General features: G+C 38.0%; 1 protein-coding gene across 1 annotated transcript in view; it reads right to left on the bottom strand.

Moving 5' to 3' along the window:
* Positions 1-24,538, bottom strand: part of NECAB3 (N-terminal EF-hand calcium binding protein 3) — a 99,212-nt gene that overhangs the window by 29,883 nt on the left and 44,791 nt on the right. Inside the window, exons 4-5 of the mRNA XM_087720319.1 lie at positions 10,652-10,677; positions 8,982-9,079 (exon numbers count right to left, since the gene is read on the bottom strand). Coding sequence (XP_087576445.1) covers positions 8,982-9,079; positions 10,652-10,677 — 124 coding nt within the window. The remainder of the gene's footprint in view (positions 1-8,981; positions 9,080-10,651; positions 10,678-24,538) is intronic.

Here is a 24,538-nt window from a genome sequence, read left to right on the forward strand (position 1 = left end):
TTATGATGGTTGCAGTGTCCTGGGGTCATGTGATCACCTTTTGCAAACTTCTGACAAGCAAAGTCAATGGGGAAAACCAGATTCACTTAACAACCATGTTACTAATTTAACAACTGCAGTGATTCCCTTAACAAATATGATAAGAAAAGTTATAAAATGGGGCAAAACTCACTTAACAAATTTCCCACTTAACAATGTACATTTGGGGCTCAATTGTGGCCGTAAGTCAAGGACTACCTGTACAGAGATTTAACATTTCAATAAATATCTAAACTATCTAACACACAAATTCACATTTCAAACCACTTTGTGCAGAGGTGGATTTCTGCCGGTTCACCCCGAATCGGGTGAATCGGTAGTGGCGGTGGCGGGAGGCTCCACCCATCCACCTAGATGCTCCTGTACACGAGCGAACCAGTAGTAAAATAAATTGAAACCCACCACTGACTTTGTGACTGGAGGATTCTTACATTTTATTTCAGTTTTTGTAAGAACAGCTAAGCAATTTGAAATTGATTTGTAAATTTATATATTCTACATATATAATTTGTAGTTGTTAGGGACAAAGAACAGGGGATGATTAAGAGATTGTGCCTTACTTGAAATTTTGGAATCCAGAGCATTTTATACCTACCTGGATTAATCCATCGCAGATATATTAAGTGTTGAGTACAATTCTTTTACAATAGTTTTTATATAAAACTCTCAATTTTATGCAGTAGGAGGTGAATCTGAAGATGCCAGCATGTGTTTTATAATCTAGACCCTGAGCAGAGAATTGGACTAGAAGACCTCCAAGGTCCCTTCTGACTTTGTTATACTGTTACTACCACTGAGAGATTTCCCGTGGCCTAAACAATAGCCAATAGATTCCATCAACTGATGAAGGTCTTTTCTGTGGTTAAGGCTCAGCTGAGACATTTTGCTGCCTGAGGCATAGTAGAAAATGTTATCTTGTTCTCCCCCAAGTTAAGATGCTCATGATCCTAAATTAGGCACACATGGGAACCCTACCTCAAAATATAATTTTCTATTTCTATCAGCAAAAACCTAGCACTAAAAATATTGTAGATAACAATTTGTTGTCCTTCCATGACATTCAATATCTGCCTTTCTAGGCAACTGTCTTGCTCGCTTAATTGTAACACCAGGCCTGATCAATGCATGAGCGTCTCTATTCATTTTTAACTGTTTTTGCATCTAATGCCAATTTTACAAGCACCACCTTTTTTTCTAGAAATCTCCTCACATCTGCAGTGAAAGGACAGACCAGAAATAATGATTGTGAGGAAACCATTCTGCAGAAATTATGTGACAAAGAGAAGACAGGGGGAAATTGTTTATACAGACGGATGTACTTATCTATGTGCATTTTTGTGAAAAAGAGAGAAAGATAGGCAGGTATATGCTGAGGGAAAAAGACATCAGTATCTCTTCCAGAAGGAAAGTATATATTTCAAAATGGCAATGCGTATATGTGTAATACGCATAAAGGGTAACAGTATACTTGCCTGACTCAATGTACTGCTGAACCTATTTGTGCCTTCCTTTTTCCCATACATTTTATTAGCCAACCATCAACAAGGATCCTCAGCCAAAAAAAATATGCCTACCTATGCCATAAAATTCTCAAGATTCATGGCTATAGCTACATAGCTATACACACTGTACATCGGACATTAACACGATTGAGCGGGTTCAGCGGTATTTCTTCTCTACTCACAATAGAATTCCCTATGCCACCAGACTTGAAATTTTGGGCTTTGACAATCTGGAACTGTGCCACCTGTGCTCCAATCTAAGCATAGTACACAAAATTGTCTGCTATAATGTCTTGCCTGTCAATAACATCTTTAGCTTCAACCACAATAATACACAGGCAAACAATCGATACAAACTGAAGGTAAACCACTTCAAACTCGATTGCAGAAAATACGATTTCTGCAACAGAGTGGTCAACACCTGGAATGCTTTATCCAACTCCATTGTTACAGCCTCAAACACTCACAGCTTCAATCTCAAACTATCATAGACCTCACCTCATTCTTAAGAGGTCCATAAAGGGACCGTGCATAAGCACACTAGCATGCCCATTACTGTCTCTGTCTTACTGTTCCCATTTATCTGTATTTACTTCCTTTGTTCATGTTGTTCATACCTACACTTGTTATCTTGTACAATTTGACAAACAAACAAACAAACAAACAATGTACTTTGATCTCACCTAGGACTTTGCAAGAACTGGTACATGGAGGCTGGGCCACTAAAAATTTTCATAAGGCCTCTGATGATATTTTTGTGTGGATAACATGAGCTAAAGAGTACTGTGGTCCAGAATATTTGCAAGTGTTTGAAAATTGTGCTTGTTAAAGATGCTGCATCATCTTAGAGTGAAGTATCAATTAAAGTCCTGCAGGGCTCCATTGGCAGCCTGTGCTAGTCAACAAGTTTATAAATTATAAAGATAGAATGGGATGGGATGGAATGGATACTTATTATATTTGCAGTTGATATTAAAACAAGGTGATCAGCTAGCAATTTAGAGGGTAAAATCTTGATTTCAAATGATCTGGCAGGTTTGAATGCTGGGCCAAGTTCAGCAGGATGATGTTCAATGGTGACCATGGTGACAATATAATGTCTTGACCTATAAGATTCCTTTCCAACTCATACATCTATCTCCCTCCCTCTCTTCTGCCCTGCCTCCCTCTCTCTCTAACACAATTGTCAGGCTTTTCCTTCTGACTGAAGTTCATTGCATTATGGGCTGCTCCTATACAATTTATAAGGGGATGGAAATAAATAAGGAAGTAGTGGGGACCTGTTTATGGAATGCCAACTATGACACATGGAAGCCTTTTTTCTTACTTGCTGAGACATTTCATTATTTGTAACCAGTTTCATGTTAATATTTAGCTTATACTGTTAATATTGCCACCTTCTATTTACAATATGATTGAATATATTATATATATTATACCTGGCTTTTTAAAAATAAAAAATCTGAATACACATTATGAAATATTAAGATTGGAACTAAAAATTGGATATATTTTATATCCAAACTTTCCATTAAAAACTCAAGTTTGCATAGATACCAAACTTCTGCATTTTTCCCCATAACAAGAAATCTGTGGAATACGTTGGGCTGAGATAGAGAAACTGGCCAAGGATTCATTCACTGAATTCTTGACTGAGGATGAATTTGAATCTAAATCTCTGCTTTCCTAGTCTAGCTACTTCATCACTTGGTTCGTGCTAGTTTCTGAATAGGAGTCTACCTGGAAATCCCAAGAAAAATGTTCTTTGTGGAGAAAAGATGGGGAGCAAACTAGTTGGATAAAAATAAAAAACACTGTTGAGCCAGATATCAAACAGAATTAATACTTTTGAAATATATATGAAGAGAGGGGAAAGAAGGCATTATAGAATCTGATGACATCATAAAAGTGAATTCTTCTTGGGTGAAAAATTCAGTGGAATCTGAGAATTCCTAGCAAGTTTGAATATCTTCATCCATCAACTACTGATTCTCAATTTGGCCAACATCTCTCCTAAGGTTCTTTTACTTAGAGGTTTCCAGAAGTGTTGTTAAAGGTTAGTGAACAGATTTCATGGGTCAGAACAGATTCCATCCCTTATTAATCACTACATTACAATTGCAGTGAAAATAATTGAGGTTGTTGGATATTAAGAGATAATAATATTAACAATATTAAGAAAGAGAATGAGAGTAGAGATTGGCTGAGAGTGTGAATATATAAATCTGTTCAAACAAGGATGCTCTAGATTCTAGAAAGATAAATAAAACTCTGTTCATGTATCAAAGGTATAATACAATACAACAGATGTAAAGAAGTTTTGTGGAATCTCAAGGAAAAAGATTCCTTGTAAGAAATTAACGCTGAGAGTTCTGGAGGTCAGGTAGGATGAAAAATTGTTTCCAGAAATCCTAGTTACCTGTTATGTCTACTTGTATATTCCAGTGGTTAAATCTCTCCTAAACTTAGATGCTTCTAATCAGACCTTCCCTGGCTTGAAGAACGTATCAGTTCCAAACAATCTGGCTTCATAATCTAGATCTCTTGAACTGTATATGCTTGCCCCTCCTCTACATGGTGCCAATAACCTCCATGTGGATTTAGAGGTAAATCTGAGGTAAGTTTGTTTAAGCCCCACACTAAAATCAGAACCTCAGAAAAAGAGGCCTCATAGACTCCACTTTCTCAGATTCTGATTGTGACAGAACAGTGCAAATAGGATGGCATGCTGTTAGACTGCCATAGGAGACTTTACTTTTCCACAAATAACACAAGAGTTGTTTATCTCGCAAAAATATCTGGATGGAAATTCGGGATGCAAGACACATAATGTGTGAGATGCCATCTGCATTTTTGCAGATCTCCTGGGCATCTGGGAAGTAGTATGCAGGATTCTTGACATGGGTTTCCCTACATATTCTCTGCAAACCATAAAACATTCTAAGTGTATTAAGGACTATGTCATGGAGTATAGTGATATTACAGTATATCATTAATATAAAATGAGAGCACATTTCTCTGGATTCCTTGCAGTGTTAGAAAGGCTTCTGTGGCATGTCCAGGGGTGAAATCCAGCAGGTTCTGGCAGGTTCTGGAGAACCGGTAGCAGAAATTTTGAGTAGTTTGGAGAACCGGCAAATACCACCTCTGACTGGCCCCAGAGTGTGTGTGTGTGGAAATTTTACTATATCCTTCCCCCAGGAGTGGGGTGGGAATGCAAGTTTTGCAGTATCTTTCGCCTGCCATGCTCACCAAGTCACACGTACAGAACCAGTAGTAAAAAAAATTGAAAAAAAATTTCACCACTGGACATATCCCTCACACATAAAGCATTAGGTGTTGAATCAATAACTTGTAAAAATTGTATTATAGCTGTAATTTATTCCAAAGGTAAATTTACCTGAAAACTTAAAATATGAACTATATTTTCAACCAGTGATTTGAATAAACATCCCATTTTGTGAAAAAAAACCTAACATAAAGGACCAAAAAATCCTCATAATTTTGCTAAGAATTATCAATCTCTAAACTCTGATGGGAATATTACACATTATGAACAATGCTGACAAATATTATGTCAGTTAATGTTTCTTTGGTCCATACAGAAGCATATCACTTTGCATTAAAAAAAACTTTTGTGCTGTTATATTTGAAATGACGTTTTACTATTCTTTTATTTATATCATTTTACCTCACTTTCCAGCAAAAGTATTTCCAAAGCAGGTTCTGCTTTATTTATCTACCACATAAAAACAATCCCAATGTGGGGAGGGGGAGGTTAAAAACAATTTCCCTCTTTTTCTTCAACACTGAATGTTGAGTATTTCTTCTGTAGGATTGTTCAGTTATACTTAGTCTTTTTCTCAATCAAATAGTGATTAAAAGCACAGCAGTTTCCAGATAATAAATGCATTTTTATTTGAGACAACAAATGCATTTTTAAAAGTTTGACTTCTTTTCCCTTTCTTTTATTTTCCAGTTATTTTCTCATCTGGGAAATCAAGAAAGAGGCATAGTGCAAGATTATGGAGAAAGTCGCCCTTGTAATAGACAACGGCAGCAGTTTCTGTCGATCAGGCTTTGCAGGTGAAGAAAAGCCAAGAATTGTGATGAAAACTGCATCTCTTCCTCCTATCTATCATCCTGCCTGTTCTCTCAGTGGTGAAAAATTGCAAACTCAACCGCTAAAGCATGGCATTATAATAGATTGGCAAGCCATGGAAAATTTATGGAGCCATCTCTTCTACTGTGGGTTGCAAGTTTCCACTGAGGACCACCCCATATTGACAAGTGATTCCCCTTCCTGTCCAACCACAAACAGAGAGAAGATGGCAGAGGTGTTTTTTGAAGGGTTTAGTGTCCCTGCTTTGTATGTGGCCAATACAGGGTTCCTCTCACTCTGTTATTATGGTAGAGTTACTGGACTGGCTGTAGAAGCTGGGGCAGGGATTTCCCATGTTACTCCGATATACTCCGGACAAACATGTATGGAAGGGATCTATCGATTGGATGTGGCTGGAAATGGTCTCTGCAAATACATGCATAACTTGCTGCTCAGTAGCTCTAACAATGTATATCTTCTTAGCACCTTGAACAAAAAGATGGCTACGCAACTTAAGAAAAAGTACTGCTATCTGTCCATGGACTACAAAAGGGATCTGCAAGAAAAAACTTGCCATAAATCTGTGAGCATTGAGACCCCTGATGGGCACTTGTTAACAATAGACAAAGAACGTTTTTGCTGCCCAGAGCCCTTGTTCAAACCCCATCTGCTCAGCCAAAGGTATCCAGGGCTTCATCATTTGGTTTTCCAAAGTCTACAGAAGGTTCCAGATGAGATCAAAGGAGAAATCATTAATAATGTTGTGTTATCCGGAGGTTCTTCGTTGTTTCCTGGTTTTCCGGAGAGGATGCGCTTGGAATTGAATGCTTTATTCCGTGGGAGAGAGTATTTTATTAACATTCTTGCTTCTCCCAAAAGAAGTACAGCAGTTTGGCTTGGGGGTTCCATGGCAGCTTCACTCAGCTCTTTTCAAAGCTTGTGGATGAGAAAACAAGACTATCAAGAGCATGGAGCAGCATATGTGCACAAGAAATTTAAATAGGTTAAGATAGGTTCAGTGATATTCAGACTATCATCCCATTCATTAAAATGGAGCTATAGCAAGACATGAATGGGGAAGAGAAAAAGACCAGAGTTTGTTTTCTGCTTGTGGTTGTTTTTTCTATTCAACCAAAAGTCTGTTGATTATAATTCTAAATATGAAATTGAGAAGAGAGAAATCTATGGACAAAAGTAACTTATATGATATTAATATTCAGAGAAGTACAATTTATTACAATATTACTATGTTAATAAATTCTAAAGTCAAGGTAGAGCCATACGTTATATTTTCATAACTGTTTTCTGAAAGTTGAAGAAGTATCCTGCAAGAAACAAACTATTAACCCAAAAGCTACCTAAACATAATTATCTTTTATAAAAGCTGGGAAGATCTGTAGTCCTTCAAGAGAAGACTCTTAGCTAGCTTCATATTTGAATGGAGATTCCTCAGATACAAAGTGTAAATATTAAATATATAAAGTTATAGCCCATTCTCATTATTTCAAAAAGAAAAAAAATCAATAAAATTATGTGAAATCATATATTGACACAGAACTAATGTAAACATAGGATATAGATTTAGCTTCATTTAAACATTTCTTATTATATGGTAGTTTAAGTTCCAGAGCAACAATATTCAGCTACTGCAATCAAGATACATTGGATAACAATTCTAACAATATCCAGCTATTCTTTAGGCCACTGAATATCAGGGTTTGGGAAACACTGTTTTAGCCATTCTGTTTATAGTCTATTTAAAAGTTTGTTTTCAAAACAACAGGATATTACTTCATACACGTAGTCCTTAATTAGATCAAATAAACAAATATCCTACTCAAATAGAAAGGACTTTATTCAGATATGACTTTTGTGTCATGCTTATTTTATAGAGGAATTTTATCAGAAAAAACTTCAAGAATTATTATGTATTATTCTTTCCTCTCCAATATATTTTGAGACTATCTGAAACAATATTATTGGAATTGTATCATCTTCCTTTTGAGTTGATCTGTGATCCAGAGAAGAGAAGGAATGCTACACAATCAGATAATCAGACAAAATAATCTTCCGTCAAAGTTTGAATATATATCACTGTCATTTTTAGAGCAGAATACAATGGTTATTTAATTGGTCCTTTAAAGCAGACCCACCATAACATTTTTCAATTCCCAGAAGCTTCTCTGAGAAGATAGCTTCTGAACTCTTAAGATGCCTAGGAAAATAGAAACCTAGAAAATTGAAACTTTGGCCCCATCTTCTTTGGAAACACAACCTTCAGCTCACTGTGCAAAACCTAGTGTGATCCATTAGCAACAAATGCAATGTATGTGCTGTAAATTATGAACATTTTTCCTACTCCATTTACCAAATAAAACTGCTGTTGGCAATGGATAAAAAGTGAGACCATTAATATTCTAGAGTTTTCTTTCTTTTTTTCTTTCATTATGACTGGTTTCTGTTTTTCGTGGTCAAGACTTCATTTGGACTTTGAATCATGCGTCAGTATCTGCAGCAAAAACATGGCAAGGCCCAAGGGAAAAAAAATTGTATGGGACTCAAACCTAAAACTGATTTAATTTGAACAACTGAAAACTGCCAAAATAATTGCTCTTCATTTATGTAAATTCATTTTTCCATTACATTATAAATTAAGACTCAGTGGCAACATTTAGAGGAATTGTGGAATTTATACCAACAGATTTGAAAACCACATAGAGTTCTGAATTCATAGGTGGTACTTTCTTGTTCCAGGTCCATCTGAAAGATCAAATTTGTGGTAAGCTAACATTCTATAATAACTCTCCATTTGGATTCCATAACTATTCAGTATGTGTTATTGCTGTCTTATTGAGCCAGGTTATTTTTTTCATTGAATAGAAACTATCTGGAACCCACACATCTATCTTTTTCTATTATTAGTAACCCCCTACAAGCATTCTGAATGCCATTCTCTCTCTTCTGCTGTCCAATTCATGTTTCTGAAATAAGACTATACCTTAGTAGTTATGCTTAGGATTACAAAAAGAAACCTGGACATTATGTGTATGAGAGCAATTTAAAATTGAAAAATGATCCATTTTATATACTTATAAAACTATGGATATTGTAAATGACCCAAAGACGTTTAGCTAATTGTTTTTGTGAAGCCCTGTCCTAGGCTGGAACTGATTAAACTAATTTTCCCTTGATTGATTTCTGGAATACACATTCCCATGAATGCAATGAAGACTTGGAATATATCTTAGTTTGATGTCCATTACATTGCACCAAGTATATTCAAAAGAAGGTAAAGGAAGCTAAGGAAAGCCATCTATAATAAATGAACACACACTTACCAGTTTGGTTTTATCCATAGCTGATAAGACAGCGATGTTGAGTTGCTCCAGGGCAGACAAAACATTTCTGTATTCTCCAAGATGTTCTGTGAAATAATCTGCAGCCGAAAGGAGGAAAGTGCTTTTGTTACTGTATTCTACCACACAACCCTCCATTCCACTTGGAAGTCCTTCTCAAAATATTTTAAATACAACCTATAGTTTTCTTACTCCATCTTCCCAGCTCAGGAAAATTTGGAACTTCCAGGGAGCACCTTCAGACAATCAGTGCAATGCTGAGTTTAGCCAATAGCTGAGCACTGAGAAATGACAGCCAAGGCTCCCTTTATTTCCCTCTTGGGAGATTTTCCCAGGGTCCTGTGCATTAACAAACAATCCAGCTCACTTCATGAAAAAAGAAGCAAGAAGTTTTCTCTTCAGCATAGCATAAATTTAGCCCACTGTATGTCAGGGGTATCAAACTCAAGGCTCAGGAGCCGGAGCCAGCCTACAGGGTACTTAGATCTGGTCCATGGGGCCATCCTGGAAACAGTAAAGGACCGGCCCATGGTGCTTGTGCTAATGAAAATGGGCTCCCGAGCTCTGTTTTCAGCTGCCGTGGCCTCCTGCAACCCTTTGCTAGTGAAAATGGAGCTCCATTTTCACTGGCAGAGGGTTGTAGGAGGCCATGTGAGCTGAAAATGGAGCTCCAGGAGCCTGTTTTCTCTGGCAGAGTGCTTGGGCCACCACAGGCGCCCCCGACAGGAGTGACGTCAAGCTGGCCATGCCACCATGCCTGTATTGCATTCCTGGGTATTTTATGGCCTTCAGGCCACATTCTTGAGCTGTCCCAGAGTGTTGTTGTCCCATGGTGTTAGTATTGGTGTTGGCAGGGAGTAGGATGTTGAGTGCAGGGCTATGGCAGCAGCCCTCCATAACAGTCCCAGTTTCTCATGTGGCCCATGAGATTTTCTCATTGGGAACATCAATTTCCCACCTCTGCTCTATTATCCTATAATCTGTGTTTCATGATCACAATCAATTTCTGTGGCATTAGAGAATAGCACAGGTCAGGGTCATAAATATGGCACTTTTTAAATATCTAGAACCATGATGGTGAACCTGTGGCATGTGGCGTGCCAGAGGTGGCACCCAGAACCTTCTCTGCTGGCACATGAGCAGTCGCTCCAGTTCAGCTCCAATGCGCATGCGTGCATATCTCCCACTGGCCAGCTGGCCTTCGGGTCTCTACCATGCATGTGGGGGGAGGGGTTACGTGCACATGCGTGGGGGTGGGGCACATGTACGGTGGTTGCCATGCATGCATGTGGAGGTCATGTATGCATGCACATAGTGGGGTGCATGGGGGGGTTGTGCGTGCATACACAGCAGGTGGGGCACATGCACAGGAGTGCATTGCATTTTGGGGGGTTCAGGTGCACTTTGAGCACTTGGTCCGGAAAAGGTTCACCATCACTGATCTAGAATAACTTGACAATTTTGACAGCAATGGTCCAAGCACATCTCTAGAGCACCATGCTGGAGGAAAGAGCAAACTTTTGTCCAATGTGGTATTCTGGGAAGAAAAATAGATCACATCCAAGAAGTGGGCAAAAAACCCCACCCCCAAATATATCAAGGAAGGTTAGGAAGTATATATTCCACAGCAAGAGTAGTTATTGAGTACTTACCACACAACTTTTCCGTCTCTAAATTGCTGCAGAAACACACACAAAAAGGGAAAAATATTTGTATGAGATGATTAATAAGAACTTGAGGGAGACAGTTGCAGAAGGAAGCAAAATGGAAATGATCAATTGCTGACTTACCTTCATTTCAAGATTATAGTTACTAGCATTATTTGAGGCTTTTCAAAACATATCATGTTTTAGGCTTAGGTATTGTTTAAATCTATAAAAATCTGCTCTATATAATTTTAAACATTGGTCTTATGGAGGTGCTATTCAGACAATGTATCTTGCAATTATTATATTGTACTACAAAATATGATAACTCTGAACAGGCCATGTGGAAGCCCTGTTGTTATGTTAGCTGACTCAACTTTTTCTCTGCCAATCAGAATTGTGGTCCAGAGTTCTGAGGTGAGAAGTGACAGGGGAACATATGAGCAGAGGTCCTGCTTTTAGAAGGGAGATGGGTAATTAAAATATATGAATGAGAAAGAGACAAGAGAGGGGGGAGAGGAGAGAGAGACAGAGAGAAAGAGATAGTAGAAGGAGAGCATCTGCAGGTATTGCTTGGCACACAGTCTTTAAGCCATCTTGCTCTAATGTTAATGATTTTCCATCACCAGATTCTAGTATTTCTGTGTAAATAAGATGGGATCAGTAGATAGAAGGGAGATAGGAAGGAAGCCAAACAAATGATGCTGGCTGTCATGTTGAAATTCCTTTTTCTAAACACATAGGACAGGTTTTCCTCAGCCTTCTCATGATAGGGAAACTTTGCCTGTAAAACACATGCTCTGTTGGGGAACTATGTACTCAAAGGAAAGTTCATTGAGTTCTCTGAGGGGTGGGCTTTTTGGGGGGTCTGTAAGTAAATAGAGGATTCCATATGATATTCTCTTTTTCTTATTTTGCATACTGTTTTCAGAGTTCTCTAAGTTTTCAGTGGCCACATTGTAAGTTTCCCACAGCGTCACATTTGGCTTTCTGTCCCAGTAATAACCATGTGCCATCTGTTTCACTGAAAATAGATGCTTCTCATGTTTTAAAAAAAGGAAAATGGTTAAAAAGAATATGAGACAGGAATTATATTTCAGTGCCTTTGGCAAAAAAAAAAGAAAACCCCAAGAAATAATGGGCAAACCAAGATGGCAACTACTTCTAGCTCAACCCGACACCCCAAAATATACTCAAGGACAAGAAAAGAACCCAGATCAGCCCCCTGCAACATTACTGGAGCCTAACTTTAAATCTAACAAGGCACAAAAACAGAGGAAGATTCGACTCTTACTTCCCCATCACAGAAACAACTAAAATTTGAGCAAAGGATCCACAGTCCCAGGAACCCTTTCACCTCCAAAGACCGTAATAATGCAGCACCCATATATTCAAATACATTTCACTTCCTCAACTCTTCAAAGACTCTGCCTGGAACAGGGAGATAACCTCCTGGAGCAAGCTCCTGGTGTCCCCCCATAATAATTATATCACTAAACCTTCCCAGGAGGATTGTCTTCTGCCTGCTGAAACGTTAATTTTTATAGTATAATAATTAAATAAAATTGCAGGCAAGGTAGACAGCCTCCAGCAAGCCTTGAATCTACAAATCCCCCACAGCAATGTGGGGATTGACATGACATGGGAATGTCATGATGAAGTCAGCCACGTCAGCCCTTGACAAGTCATATCTCCAGATATCTGGAAACAGTTAACTAACCACCATTGTGTTCTCCAACCACAATTGTACCCTAATAAAAAGTCTTTACCTGATATACACTGAAAATAGGTTAATTGCAGGCCACGGCTACAATCTAATGCACAGTCACCTGAGAGTAAGTTCCCTTGAATAATGTGGTTATTGCAAAGAAGGATCAATTCAGTTGTGCTGTTATGCTTAGTTTGATTGCATTAGAACATGGAAAGCCACTATGGTTAAGGAAATTAGCTGGTTTAAAGCAGGTAGTGATAGACAGAGACTGAAGTGAGATCTAGTAATTAGTTTCTGGATGGTTTTTCATGTGGCTTTTGAATACACTATTATTTTTTTAACATTAGATGCTAAGCTTTCAGGATTTATGACACCATTTTAATAAAAGCAATTAAGATATTTGATGTCTACAGCTAAAGATCTGTATGTGTGTGAATGAGCACACTGCATAAAAACATATTGCTTCCTGTTTCCACAAGGAAGCCAACTGCATTTTTGTACTTAGTGAGCCCTTTTTATCTTCTGAATTTGTAACAAACATTAACCAATTAATAATTAAAATGCTGAATAATTTATTGCAAAAGCAAACCTCAAGAAAACCCAAGCTGCTAAGATGCTGTAAAACAGAATGCTGACTGCGTAGATTGCAGAAAAGAAATATTATGCTTTAATTGTTCTTTGAGTAATAAATTACAGTGGTATGCTGCTTATGCAAAGTGCTTTATGGTGTATTAATTCTCCTCAGCCAAATTTTCACTGGACAACTCTGAGAGCAAATGCAAAAAGAATGTAAAGGCACTAGTCATTTTCAAGTTGTTTTACCAACATCAAATTGTGCTTCTTTTAACCTCTCGAAGACATGGCAGTACACAGTGGGATAATGGTACTAGTCATCATTATGATGCTTATGATACTTTAGCAGTCATACAAAATACTGTTCAAAATTCTTCAAGAAAATGTTATTCCTTGCTTTTTATTCTTGCATTTCCAATGAAAGGCTGTAAGACTAAATGACATTGACTGGATAAGATCACTGTGAACTGGGGCAAGATGTGAATCATGGACCTTGTGAATTGTAGGATTAGCAGCAATATATTTACCCCCTGCCATCTGCCCTATACCATCAGGTGCCCTGGAAAGATTCCAGAACAGGGGCAGGAGGTAAGCAAAAGTAACACTCACATCAGTCCACAACAGAGGGTCTCCTCCTGGCCCTTGTGTTGTGTAAGTCCCTCCCTCCCTCTCCCCCCCCCTCAGGTTTGGTTTTTTATAGGAAAACTGGCAGGTCAGACAAAAGGGAATGGGCATTTCCCATGAAGTTACATGGTCTTTTGAGCTGAGGTTTGCAGAAATACATTTTAGTGTTTAAAGGTAATTTGGAACATTTTCCAAAGAAAATGTACAATACTTTCATTAAATGTTCCAATAGTTGCATTTATTTTTGTCTGCTACAGAGTGATAATCAGAAAAAGAGAGCAGGATTAAGAAATTCAATTAGTGTATTTTGCGATGTGTGCATTGAATTAGTAACACATGAATCTTTGTTGTATTGATTTCATTTATCTCCCATGCTTCCTCTATGGAACCAAAGAAGGTATAATTGTTTCTCCTTGCAGTTTACCTTCTCACTCAGCATAGGATGAGAATGTATACCTGTAAATAATCTCAGAAAGTTGTGACCATGGTATAGAACCATCTTGTTCATGAATTACCATGGTGTCTGTGGATAACTACAAAACATATATTTTCCAACAAATTGCTCAAAAGGCAGAGATGTAATTACTGGTCAAGTGGACACATTTCTAAAAGAAAATATTGCTTAAAATGAATGCATATAAAACACAAATGAGCCCTAGAGATTCTTATAAATAAAAATGATGCTAGAAGCTGATAGTTTGCTCTGCAGGATACCATCTTCCTATATATTTATTTTTAGTTAAAAATATTTAAAAATTAAGTCAGGTGAGAAAATGTGGTGCATATTAATGATGACTCAGTGGGCTTTCAGTGAGAGCTTGGGATATTTCCTGAGGATCTAATGGGCAGTTCAGTTGAGGGGTTAGTCACTGCCAGGAATGGGTAGGTGTATGGGGCCTTTGCTCATATTGCCCTTGTATGTGCATGGATTGGGGGCACCATTTTATGATGCTTATCTTCCTTTCCTTAGAGCTGGTTTTCCGTTGATGTTGGTTGAGGGGTAGGTAGCTCCCTAGCCCCCCCCCTCTGTGGGTGCTACGTCATTCTACTCTGTCTCACAAATTTTCAACTTCTACAATAAATCATTGGATGAAGTTATCTGCTGGTTTGATGATACTCTGTTATATATTTCTACAGTGGGCTAGTCAAGTTAGACCATTGCCTGGAGCCTGTGTGGCTTTGGATGGGAAGGAATCATCTCCAGCTCACTCCTAAGAAAACTGAATGGCTCAAAACTGAACAAAAATGAACAACTTCATCTGGTACATCTGTTGCTCCCTCTCCTAGATGGAGGGGCCTTTCAGACAGAATGTTCATGTAACACGTCTGCTTTGCAAGCTGCACTAGTTGCCAGTTTCTGAATGTAATTCAAGGTTTAGATCAGTGGTGGGATTCAAATAATGTAACAGCCGGTTCTCTGTCCTAATGACCAGCTGGGTAGGCGTGGCTCAGTGGTCATGTGACCATGTGGGTGTGGTCAACTCAACATCCCTCACGTTGATGGGTGCTTTGCCTTAGCTGTTATAATGTCAAAAGGGTTAACCGGAGAGGCAGTTTCTGTAAGGAGGGAAATAAAGATTAGGCTAGAAACAACACCAGAATGTTTCCTTCCTGCCTTCCTTACAGGATTAGCCCTGTAAAGTGGGGGGGGGGGGACAAAATAAAATTTCTTCCAACAACCGGTTCTCCAAACTGCTTAGAAAGTTAACAACCAGTTCTCCCGAATAGGTGCGAACTGGCTGAATCCTACCACTGGTTTAGATATTACTTATTAATCCCTACATGACATATGGCTGGGTTATTTGAGGGATACCCTATTTCCTGTAGCATCTGAGTGATTTGATCCTGCAAACTTGGTACATTCTGTTATGTATTAGAACCCTGGAAGCATGCCATCCCTATAGCAGCCTCTCACCTCTCAAATGATGTTTCACATGTTGATTGGATGTTCCCCATCCTGCTGTTTAGAATGGCCTTCGAAAGCCTGGTTCTTCACTCAGTCCTTGGGCAAGGAGAGTGAAATCCCTTTGCTTTCTTCTTGTCAGGTGTGTTGTTCTTATCATGCATTATTATTTAAAACTAGTTATTATTGTATTTTCATTGTTTCAGTTATGGGGGCAGCTCAAAACCATTGAAATTTCATCAGTGCAAAAATTAGATTTAATAACATCATCAATAATAATAATAATAACAATAATAATAATACTCAGCTGCTGTAAAAAAAATTGTGCAGACTGATTATAAATTGCGGCATAATTTAGTAACACAAATGATCCATTGGAATTTGTGCAAAAATTATAATATTAAAACAGCAACAAATTGGTGGGAACATCAGCCTGAAAAAGTCACCGAAAATCAGATGGTCAAGATCTTGTGGGATTTTTGCATACAAACGGACAAAATACTGGCGCATAATACATCAGACATCACACTGGTTGAGAAAAACAAGGTTACAATCATAGACATTGCAATACCAGGTGATAGCAGGTTCGATGAGAAGGAACATGAAAAAATCGCAAAATACCAGGACTTAAAAATCGAAATTCAACGATTATGGCACAAACCAGCAGTGGTAATTCCAGTGGTAATTGGCACACTGAGTGTTATTCTAAAAGAACTGGAATTACATTTAAAACAGTTAAAAATTGACAAAATCACCATCAGTCAAATGCAAAAAGCCGCACTGCTTGGATCTGCATGCATATTACGAAAATAAGTTATGATGTTCTAGGCCCCCTGGGTGGGGCCCGACTAGTAATCAATGCCAAATCCAGCAAAACAACTGGCTGCTGTGATACAATTCTGTTGTTGCGATAATAATAATAATGGATAGTAGATGTGGCAGTGCCTGAGACAGCAAAATAGAAGAGAAAGAACTGGAGAAGCTAACAAAATACAAAGACCTACAAATAAAAATAGCAATAGCAATAGCAATAGCAGTAGACTTATATACCGCTTCATAGGCCTTTCAGGCCTCTCTAAGCTGTTTACAGAGAGTCAGCATATTGCCCCCAACAATCTGGGTCCTCATTTTACCCACCTCGGAAGGATGGAAGGCTGAGTCAACCCTGAGCCGGTGAGATTTGAACCGCTGACCTGCTGATCTAGCAGTAGCCTGCAGTGCTGCATTTAACCACTGCGCCACCTTGGCTCTTAATAGAATGGAAATAGAATGACTACAGCAAAGGCAAGAAAGGCTAGTACCAATAGTAATACTAGCAATGGGTGCAATCTCAAAAGAACTGGAGCACCCTTGAAAACCACAGGCATTGACAAATTTGTCCTCAGTCAATTACAGAAGGCAGCTTTACTTGGAACAGCTTCCATTCTGCGACGATATCTGTAACACCGTCAAACATCCAGGTTTGATTATCCCAAGTCCTTTGTATGGGCTCGATAGGTAGACAAAAATGCCAAACCAGTCTGAACATCTGGCTGACTGTGCAACAATTAACAAGGACAACAACAATAAAAATAGGAAATGATGCATACAAACATTGGTGGCCCTGGTATCATGTTTCACTATTGAGTAAAACTAAAGAGTATATCTCTTCAGCTCTGATCAAGGGCATGCTTTCTAGGACACACTTTAATAACAAATCAGAAATATATTCTGGGGGCAGATTCAGAATATAAATTGGCATATTTTTCTACTTGATAAAATCTATTTACTTAGAATATTCAGTCAGCAATCATCACTGTGGGATTAAAGCAAAGATGGAAGGTGTATGTCTCTGCGGGGGCGTGAATGGAAGGAAATATTATGAATAGGCAGTCTAAAATATTTATCTTCCCAGATGTCAGCCTTTTCCCCAAAGAATTGGAGACACACTGGAAAGTATGAGACTCAGCCTTTCCATAATAATCTCAATGTCACAATTTACTCTTTGTGTCCCATTGTTTAGCCAAAGTTCTTGCTATGTCTCAAAACAAATCAGCAGTTGGCATTTCTTGAAAGCCAATCTCCTACCGAAAATGAAACCAGCATGCTATTTTTCTTATTTTTCATTCATATTACAAACATCATACTAAATTAGAATGTATTCTATTTGGAGACACTGCTTTTATTTATTTATGTATTTGTCAAATTTATATGGTAACCTATTTTACCAGATGTGACTCTGGCTGGTGTACAACAATCACGTAAAACAACAGTATAATAATCATTATAAAAACAATAAAATATAGGTAATCATTATTAAAAAATTACAATATTAATAACCAATTTGTTGTATTTATTTTGTACAATCAATAAAGACTATACTACATTATTTAAAAAATTAGAATACCGTATGAACACTACAAATTGAGAGAGTAAACATAGCAACCACTATAGAGGAGGCACCTTAAAATATCATCGGTTCCCTGGGACTCCCAGGCCTGGTGTTATAACCAGATCTTGAGGGACTTCCTAATCTGATTAACAGAGATGGAGCTAACTTTTGGAGGGAGAGGGTGACAAGTGCCATGAAAATCAGGAGATCCAGACAATTCAAAAAGTATAAAAAATTATTATAAGCTTGAGCTCTCTACAAGAATTCATAGCAATCAAGGAAAATCAGCAGGAGATAAGTAGAAGGAATTCAAGGTGGGCTGGACCTAGATCCCTTGTGGGTGCAAAGGAACTCATGATGGATGATGTGTTTGGCACCACCCTCAGGCTCAGCCTGGCCATTTCCTACAGAAGGTCACAGAATGTCTCCTCAGGTAGGCTTCATGGCAGAGAAGAGCCAATGCTTGGGACCCATCAAATGTACACCATTCACAGATGGTGCATAGCATGTTTCCTGTGCCAGATCTTTTTGAGTTAAAATCATTTTCTTAATATGATAAATGAGACATAAGTATATATGCTCTATCCTTTTTGGGGGGTAAGCTATGTGATGTAGAATACAGAAAAGGAATGAGAAACAAATAAGCAAAGGAATGGAAGCCATGAAATGAGACAATCATCCCTAAAGTCTCACTTCTCTTTTTCAGGATTTCATCAATTCCATTCAGCCATGACTTCCTCAGTCTTACACTTCCTCTCAGCCTATTCATTCTCCCTTCATATATGGGTAGTCCTTGACTTAGGACCACAACTGAGACCAGAATTTCCATTTCTAAGCAAGGTGGTTGTGAGTGAGTATGCACAAATACTTTAATTAATCAAGTAGACATTTTATATCCACAGTTATAGTACGCTTGGGGTTGAATGCTCAGCTATGCTTTTCACTTATTTTAAATGGATGCTTTACATCATCATAAACAGCTATCACATTTAGCAATTAATCTTCAAGACTACATTTATACAAAATATTCCATAATGCAAGCCTATTTGTTTCATAATACGCATTATCCATATTATTGAATATTATCAAATATTATACAGGAAATGTGTACATGTTCAGTGTCTAGCAACAGAGCAAAAATTTGGTCTGTATGCCCTTGTCCAGCATAAAACACACACTTTCCAACTCTATTTCCACCTCTTATACCTCTTCAGTTAGAATTCAGTTCCTAATCACTAGGTAAAGCTCCCTTGAGTCTTTTGGCAGGGATGAAATTCAGCAGGTTCTGACAGGTTCTGGAGAACCGGTAATGGAAATTTTGAGTAGTTCAGAGAGCCGGCAAATACAACCTCTGTCTGGCCCCAGAGTGGGGTGGGAATAGAGATTTTGCAGTGTCCTTCCCCTGCCATGCCCACCAAGCCACGCCCACAGAACCGGTAGTAAAAAAATAGAATTTCCCCACTGTCTTTCAGTCACCTGGAGAATTAAGAGGCTCTTGAACCAATAGTTTGAATGCTCAGGAATTGTATGCATATGCTCATATATTCATACACATAATATCCAATATTAATATCCAAGGTGAGACAGCAGCTCCCAATTCTAGACAGTAAAGTGACTAACCGTGAGAGACATGAATGAAAGAATGAAAATTCTCCTTCGTTCAGTTCTCCATAGGCAACAACAGTAAAAAGTCACTCAGTCACAATAGCTTGTTTTTCTAGGGACTTCTGCACCCTGTCAGCACCAAGATTGGGAACAATCTTATTACGCTAATATAAGTGAATGCTCTTTAACTCTCAGACTGGCAACAACTCTAACCTGGAGTCAGCATAATACCTTTATTTATTTTTCAGATGATCACTGCTTGTTGCAAGAGATTGAGGTTAATTTAATCGCTTTTGTAGAAGTTTCATCAAGCCAAGATTAAAGAATCATTAAGGGAAAGCTATGCTACTGCTCAGTGGGATGTGATGTTTCATAAGATAAAGCACATTATATTGGAGTTGACACCATTGACAGAAAAATCCAGCTCTCAGATATGCATGGAAGATATACTGTTTTGAAAAGCCACATCCCTATGAACTATTAAATAGATGCTGAATTTTTAGAGATGTCTATTTTCTTTTTCTATTCACCATAAAAAGTACATTGCTCCTAGGTGCTGCTATGACACCTAAATTTAGATCTGTATTATGACAGGCAAGTATATTTTTGCCCCATCATTCAACTTCTCTCAAGTTCCTCTGTCATTCCGTTTCATCATATGTATTTTTTTACTTTTCTGAGGTCAGGCTATTCTAGGATGCTTCCAGATTGGTGGGGAGGATTAAGAAGGAGGGGATAGATATGTTATCTTTGACCTATAATAATATTGGGTTTTTAAAAAATTCTTTCTTCTTATCACATATACATTCAAAAGCCATCAGAAAGAGAAAGATGCAATAGCTGCAAAATTATTTCTGAGTGTAACCTTATAAATTGTCTCACTATTAAACAGAAATGTTGTCTTTGCACAATGCTGTATGTGTTGTGGGAGGAGGGGGCAGTGAGTTGTAGATGACACAAGCTAAGGTTCAGATATATTTTTTAAAAAGCCCTGAATTGTGTTGAGTTAATCTTATTTTGGAATTTGTTATAGAATTTATAGCTTTCCCAATTCAAAATGGTAGGAAACAATGTTATCAATGTTATGTTACCCAAAAAGGCTGTTACCGCAATCTCTGCAGTGCCCACATCACCTGCCCTTTCTCGGGCAGTTCCAGGCAGCAGAGATTGCAGTAACAGAATTTTCGGGTGGCAGTGCAGTGATCTTGGCTACCTGGAACCATCTGAGAAGTGGCAGGTGAAGCGGGCGCTATATGAGAGGTGTAAGGTCTCCCCCTTCTCAGGCAACCCAGCCAGAGGGCAGTTGGCTTCTGCTCCTAGCCCAGAAGACGGATTTGGCCAGGAGGAATGCACACTCCTTTTTTGCAATTGGGGAGGAAAAAGAGTGTTTCAGGCGGTGGGCGGTTCCAGGCTGCAGGTATCACCCGCTGCCTGAAATACTCTTTTTTCATCCCCGATTGCAAAAATGGGGCATGCATTTCTCCTGGCCAGATCTGTCTCCCAGGCCAGGAGCAGAAGTTGACCACCTCCGACTGGGTTGTCTGGAGAAGTGGGAGTCCGAGTGGTGAGCCACTGTGTATTATGTCTCCTGCGCAGTGCCCGCTTCACCTGCCCCTTCTCCAGACAACACAGGCAGCTACACTTGGAGTATAAGATGCACCCAGATTTTCACCCTCTTTTTGGAGGAAAAAAGGTGCATCTTATACTCTGAAAAATATGATAATTTACATCTGACACCCAGGAAAGTAGCCATTTCTTCTAATGACTTTCCTGCTATTTGAAATAGAGAGTGAATGATTGAAATAGAGAGTGAATATTTGGTAAACTGACTTGCCAGGGCCTGCCTCATTGTTTTCAAAGTATAGGTGGTTTGAAATCCCTTGATAGCAATCTCCCTTATATTGCTGGCTGGGGTTGATAGGACTTATACAGCACAAGAGTGCTTGAATCCTTAATTCAAATTGAATTCAGACATGACATGCATTGTTCATTTCTGGAATAACAGAACAAAAGTTTTCAAATGGCAAACTTAGAGAGTTCTCAAACTTAGAGAGCTTTCATATTACCAACATTCTAAAAGACTAAAATAGTGTCTGTAATTCAATAATTCAGCAGATTTTAAAGCATTGAAATACCTTTTGATTATTTATTTTCTACATTTCACACACTTTAGTATCTAAATGTTGCTCCCCTAAACATGAATGATCTATAAAACCACATATAATATAACCTCCTCCTAATGTTTCATTTTTTAAAAAATAACAAGGGAAGCAAACAATAATGCATCAAATATCACTATAAGTTGTTTTTAGGCCACTTGTTTAAATATAGAGCAGATTGCCAATACCATCTTATAAGAGGCATTCCTTTAAGTGAGAAACCAAGAATGCATCTTTTCTCATATTCTTAGTCAAACATCAACAAATATATTTACTTTTTAATTTTGGAAAACAAAACTGTTCCTCCACATTTACAAACATCTGCCTGCAGTTGATACATGGACCAACCTATCATTGAAATTCCACTATGTTAGAACTATACAATTAGCCGATGAACATATATTTAATTGAAGAAGAGGGTTGCTATGTTTTCTAGAATTGACTCCTTGATAGGCTTACAGAACTGAACTGCTCTAATTCTTGTGATCATTGTGATCATCTGGATTTTTGCAGCCAGGATCTAATAGCCCTGCCATTTAATAAAGAGAAAAGTTGCTGGAACTTAGAGAGAGAATTCCAGCCTTAATTTTACAATTTGAAATTACGTTCCCAAACACAGGAATGCTGCTGCCAGCCAATATAGAGAAGACAGTATTGGACTTTCAATGGCTACTAGTCATAATGGCTTAATATGTATTCTGGAATGAAAGTCATGTTGCTGGGAATATGAATATATGAAGGAGAATTCTAATGTCCTGGTTTTCTACAGATGAGCATCTGGCTGACCATGCAGTTACAGGACTATATTGGCCTGATCAAATATGGTTTTCCTTATTTGATATTGACTTGGAATGGGCAGTGTTTACTGATTCTTACTTCCCAGCTGAATTTTAGTATCATTCAGTGAGAAAGGATAAATAAATTTTCTGATGTGAATTGAATAAAGGAAACTCAAAAAAAAACACCACCCTTCTGTTCCCTAAGTCAAAAGCATTATAGGTTTAAATTGCAAACCACTGTGTTTACAGGCATTAATGAAGGTCATATATGATTGTTCAGCAAAACAATTGCTCTCTTCAGAAGTATTAGCAATGTTTTCCTTCAAGGCAGTAACAACTAACCGAATGATTTCAAATAATGTTTGCAATGTATAGACACCAAAGTTAAACGAGTCAGTTCTGTGGATGGGCTTTCCATAACAACAGATACCCAAGAGACAAAACTGCTTGTTATTACAGTATAGCAGCCAGTAAGGTTGATATCAAGGAGATGGCTGAATTCACCCTGAATCTGAGAATTTACCAGAAACCTATATAGGTTTCAGGTAAAACGATATATCTTTATATACTCTAAAGGCCAGCTTTATATTAACTCTGCAGGATGTAATAATTTTGGAGAAGCTGTTTGATAAGTGATAAAATTAAAAAAAAAATCTTTTGAGTTGTGCACTTTAAAAATCCAATGAATAAATAAAATGTGAGAGGGGAAGAGGGAAAATTCTTTACATATTGAAAACAGTCTTTTGTATTCTAGTCAGGCTGTAATTTTTCAGATCTTTGAATCTGAGACATCTCTGATTTTGGTAATTATACATGTCTCCTTCTTTTTTCTTTTCAGACAGAAGGATTTGAAAGCTTTAAAAAAATTAAACCGATCAGATCAGAGACAACAAAAGTGTGCAGTTGCAGCTTGAGAGTTTTTGTAAAAAATAATGGAATAACATGCAATTGAATATTTAAGATTATCCTAAATCAGTTTTTTTCAACTTTTTCTCAACTCACAAAATTCCTCAAAGTGTATGGCTAGCTGGGGAATTCTGGGAGTTGAAGTCCACATAGCATAAAGTGGCCAAGGTTGACAAACATTGCCCTAAACCAACCTGTGTTCTCCAGATTTGTTGAATTAAAGGCCCCTCATTCCCAACAATTTTATAACAGGCCATAAGAAGGAGTGGGAGTGGAGCAAGCATCTCTCTCACCCATGCAAAAAAGAGCAAGAAGGCATGGTTTTTCACTTTGTTTCAATACTAAAAAATGGGAAGATTGCTATATCATTAAACAAATGTATAATCTGGCTGTTAACTGCTACACTAGTACGAGATGTAAATTTGGTACAGCAACTGCTTTTCTTTTGAAATGATGATGGTGGTAATACACCCAATCATAAATGAACCATACCAAACAAACAGCAAGAAAAGAAAGGAAAAGAGAGAAGCATACAAGACAAGGCAATGCCCTTGTTGAGAACTTGACTGTTTATTAATTATGTAAATATACATTTCATATTGAAAATGTGTTTTTCCCTCTAAATGTGGCTACTGTTTTGCTGCCTTGGGCATCCTACTTCCCTTTTCTTTCTTTATTGGTGATGCTTTTTCAGGAGGGAACTGGACTTTCTTGTTTTTTTTTTCTTTTGAAGACATTTTGCTTCTCATACAAGAAGCTTCTTCAGCTCTAACCGCATAGTGGGAAATGGGAGGATTTATATTCCTTGCAGACAGGTGGCAATGTGCATCTTTTTAGAGGGTCCTTGAAGCACTTGGAGCTTAATCTCTGTCCTTAGGGTCACCTGAGTGGTGCTCTTGGTTCCTGTAGTCTGCATTTTTTCCTCTGGAAATCCATTCCTATTGGGAATTCTAATACCAAGTTAAAGCTAAACTATAATCTATCTATAGAGTTTGGGATGGAGATGAGACTCTGTTTCTCCCCCCCCCCCTCCTATCTATTAAGCATACTCAGTCATTTGCAGAGGTTTATTTGCACCCAGGCTACCCAGATAAATAACTGCATTGATAGTTGTTGTATATAATAATCAACCAACAGAAGCTCATATTATTTTCCATTCGGCTTTGCAAACATAATATGTTGCTTAATGCAGGCCTTAGATCTATGTGGCTGAGTATTGTTGACTTTATGCTGACTGACATTAGCTTTCCTCTTTCCTTTTC

Source organism: Thamnophis sirtalis, unplaced genomic scaffold (genome assembly GCF_051295495.1).
Source record: "Thamnophis sirtalis isolate CommonGarterSnake01/CBP01778 unplaced genomic scaffold, rThaSir2_p1.2 scaffold_7, whole genome shotgun sequence".
NCBI lineage: Eukaryota > Metazoa > Chordata > Lepidosauria > Squamata > Natricidae > Thamnophis > Thamnophis sirtalis.